At 42.1% G+C, this 4,073-nt stretch overlaps 1 protein-coding gene across 1 annotated transcript; it reads left to right on the plus strand.

Annotated features, from left to right (window-relative positions):
• Positions 1–500: 500 nt before the first annotated feature.
• LOC122657729 (phenylcoumaran benzylic ether reductase POP1-like) lies at positions 501–3,438 on the plus strand. The gene is made up of 2 exons (XM_043852524.1): positions 501–567; positions 3,078–3,438. Exons 1-2 carry the CDS (start codon positions 504–506, stop codon positions 3,242–3,244), a joined length of 231 nt encoding a protein of 76 aa, XP_043708459.1. The 5' UTR covers positions 501–503; the 3' UTR covers positions 3,245–3,438.
• The last annotated feature ends 635 nt before the right edge of the window (positions 3,439–4,073 follow it).

The raw sequence follows: 4,073 nt of genomic DNA on the forward strand, positions 1-4,073 counted from the left end.
CACCAAGTTAAAGAGGCAATGTGGCCTTCATTGAATTGTATTTTTGTTTATTGCATTTTTTTCTACTAGGATGTTAGAACCAGAGCTGCAGAATTGTAAGTTTGGATGTAATATTAGTTTTTACTAAATTCATGTTTAATTATTTGTATCATCTTCTCTCCTTTGCAACAATTTTCAACAATGAGAAAGGCATTGGCACCTACACAAACTAAAGCAGTGGATGATCCAAGGACATTGACACAAGGTCCTCTACAACAGATCACTAAGCAACATTTATTCGTTCAATGAACTAGTGTATCGGCAAGACCCTTGAAAGGGTCTATGAACCAACATGATCCCATGGACCGAAGCATTACCTACACTTCTCTCCTCTGCAATAATTTTCAACAATGAGAAAGACATTGGCACCTACACAGATTAAAGCAGTGGATGATCCAAGGACCTCTACATCAGATCACCAGGCAACGTTATTCACTCAATGAATTAGTGCCCCTTGGGAGAAGATGATCGACAAGACCCTTGAAAGGGTCTATGTTCCAGAGTATCAAGTACTCCAGAACATCCAAGGTCAGTGAATAGAAGATGATGAAAAGCTAATATCTGCTTTGAAAACCAGATTATAAATTGAACTAGAGAGTGTCAATATAGGTCTAATTTATAAGATGTTAGATGCTTTTCATTAATTAAATGTGAGTGGTTACATTATATATATAGGCTGATACAATACACACTGTGATGTAACTAACCGAGGTATGATATTACACGTGGAGTACATATGAGCTCTAGTGTGGGTCCTTCTCCCTTACACGCCCCCGCAAGCGTAGCGGGTCACACACCGCCAGCTTGTCACGAAGGATGGAGAATCTTGAACGACACAATCCTTTGGTTAGTGCATCAGCCACCTGGTCAATTGTAGAGATATATCGAACCAGGAGTCGCTTGGAAGTAACCAACTCACGTACATAATGAAAGTCAATCTCCAAATGTTTGGTGCGAGAGTGGAACACCGGATTAGCTGTCAAATAGGTAGCACCAACATTGTCACACCAAAGCGTAGGAGCTGCTCTGAGAAAGACACCTAGCTCCCTTAAGAGGGAGCGAATCCAAATAAGCTCAGTGGCCATCGCCGCAATGGCCCTATACTCGGATTCAGTGGAAGACCGAGCAACCGTATGTTGCTAGCGTGAGCACCAGGACACCAAATGAGACCCCAAGAAGATGCAGTAACCCGTAGTGGAGCGTCGGTCATCAGGGCTCTGAGCCCAATCAGCATCAGAGTAAGCCGAAAGCTGCACCGAAGATGACACACTAAAGAATAGACCATGCATACGTGTCCCACAAAGATAACGCAAAATGCATTTAATGGCTGCCCAGTGAAGATCCGTGGGGGCATGCATGAACTGCGCGACGCGGTTAACCGCAAAGCTTATATCAGGACGTGTAACCGAAAGATACTGCAAGGCACCTACAGTACGACAGTAGAGAGTGCCATCCGGTAATGGGTCGCCACTGTGAACCAAAAGTGAGGTGCCAGACAATAATGGAGTGTTGATGGCCTTCGTAGACGCCATAGAAGTGTGCTCAAGAAGATCTGATATATACTTGCGCTGAGTAAGGTGTAGACCACTAGTTGTTCGAGTGACCTCGATGCCCAAAAAATAGTGAAGGGGCCCAAGGTCCTTGAGAGCAAACGCACCAAAAAGGGCCTTGATGAAGGCTGATATGGCAACTTGGTTGTTGCTCGTGACAAGTAAATCATCGACATAGATTAAAAAATATAGTATCACCCCGTTATTGCGATAGATGAACAATGACGTGTCCGTGCGTGATGCAACAAAACCATGGGAAATGACAAACATGACTGACGAAGCCCATATAGGGACTTGCGTAAATGACAAACATGACTGGGCAAGGCAGGATCCTCAAATCCTGGGGGTTGAGTCATATATACGGACTCAACAAGATCCAGGCATTGGTAACCGCAAGAGACAATACTATGCGAATGGTAGCTGGTTTGACCATTGGACTGTAAGTCTTCCCAAAATAGAACAGACGTGACAAAGTCCTTGTAGTCATCACCAAGGCTGCGTAAAACGGCAAGCACCAAATCCTCGTCGGAGACAGGATTATTGGTGGCAGCAAGGGCATCGTCAATGGATCGAGCCTCAAGAAGAAAATCAGAAATGGATGCAGTGCCTCTCGTCAGACGGAGCAAACGATCTTTAAGATCCATTATGCAAGATCTGGACGATGGAGCAAACACGTGAGCAGGAGACTACCATGCCTCATACGATGTTCTTGCACTGATGATGTGAGGAAGTGTTTCCTTAGAGAGTGAAGAAATCAGCCAATTGAGAATCAGTTGGTCTTGACGATCCCAGAGGTCGACTGTAGGATCAAAAACTGCAGAACCAGAGGATTTCGGAGTTGATGTTGGTTGAGGGAAAGAGCCATTGACGTACCCGAGGAGATTGTGTCCCCGGAGCAGAGGAAGGAATTGTGCTTTCCAGAGTAAGTAGTTCATCGCCGTAAGCTTCCATGGCAGAGAAGGCGAAACATTAAGAACCACAGGTTGAGACATCTTGAAAGAAATTACAGACAAAAGATCTTGAAGAAGCAAGATCGAGATCAACAACGCAGCTTAGATCATAGACCGAAGGCTAAAAACACCATTGGAGATCGAAATCTATTGTCGAATCACCGGAGAAACACCAAAAAATGCCCAAAAATTGCAGAGAAAGAAAGGGAAAGAAAAGCAAGAAAATAGAAAGTGACAGCAACAAGAATCAAGAAAAGTCCAAGAGAGGACAAGGAAGAGTGGAAAGGATCAAAAAAGAAAAACTCGTGTGAGCAAAACGCTCTGATACCATATAAGATCTCAGATGCTTTTCACTAATTAAATGTGAGTGGTTACATTATATATATAGGCTGATACAATACACACTGTGATGTAACTAACCAAGGAATGATATTACACGTGGAGTACATAAGAGCTCTAGTGTGGGTCCTTCTCCTTTACATAATTGACGCCAATTTGTACTCTTTTTTTTTTTTTTTTTTTTTTTGTATTATTGCAGAGACCCCTATTCCAGTGAATGTGATATTGTCAATTGGGCACTCGGTTTCTGTGAAGGGAGATCATACAAACTTTGAGATAGAAGCTTCATTCGCGGTGGAGGCATCCGAGCTTTATCCTGATGTTAAATACACCATTGTGGATGAATACCTCAATCAGTTTGTTTGAGAGTAGAACTCCTCCGGATAGTGTTTGGTGTTTCACTTTGCGTAGTAACTATGAGTAAATAAATGTTTAGGTTGTTGCGTGATGGTCTGGACTCAGGATAGGGTTTGTGGTTCTTGTTTGATTTCACAAGATATGTATAGCAATGTGGGATTTGATATGAATGAGATAATTATAGTTTGGTGGTGGACTAATATAGTAAATATGCTAGAAATTTTGAATTAAACAGATGGATTATTCTTGTTGTTTAATTTTCTTTTTAATTTTTTCCCCCTCTTTTAATGTGAAAATGGACTGGTTGTACTAGGGATTATTTTTTTAATAGAAGACAGAAAATTATATTACTAAGAGGGAATAAGTACAACAGACTTAGGATAGTGCTTATCACTTTCCATAGTAGCCTTTATTAGGGCTGCAACAGGGTCGAGTTGGGCCGGGCTTTATAGAACCCTAGCCCAACCCTGAGTCCCCTTAGTTGGGCCCAGGCCCGACCCGACCCGACCCTGACTCAAGGCCTGAAAAATCCAACCCTAACCCGGCCTCAGGGTCGGATCGGGCTGACTCTGATTGGCCTTGATCATGGGGAGTGAGAAGGAAATGCATGGGCTATAATGGGCTGCGGAGAAAATTATCAATTTTACGTAAAATAACACTATAATAAAATGTATTATATTACTTATTATTTTGATATATAATATATTATATAACAAAATGTGGGTGATGTTAAAATTTATAATATGTATATTATATCAATATATATTTTATAGTATAACTTAAAATAGGGTTGGGACGGGTCGAGTTGGCTAACCCGACCCGACTCTGACTCAGGGCC

The sequence above is a fragment of the Telopea speciosissima genome, chromosome 4, assembly GCF_018873765.1.
Source record: "Telopea speciosissima isolate NSW1024214 ecotype Mountain lineage chromosome 4, Tspe_v1, whole genome shotgun sequence".
Lineage (NCBI taxonomy): Eukaryota > Viridiplantae > Streptophyta > Magnoliopsida > Proteales > Proteaceae > Telopea > Telopea speciosissima.

Bases quoted from the DNA above. Each gene is read 5' to 3' on its own strand.
- LOC122657729 (XM_043852524.1), top strand. From the start codon at position 504: ATGATCGACAAGACCCTTGAAAGGGTCTATGTTCCAGAGTATCAAGTA. The intron at 568-3,077 runs GTCAGTGAATAG...GTATTATTGCAG, and splicing joins AGTACTCCAGAACATCCAAG to AGACCCCTATTCCAGTGAAT.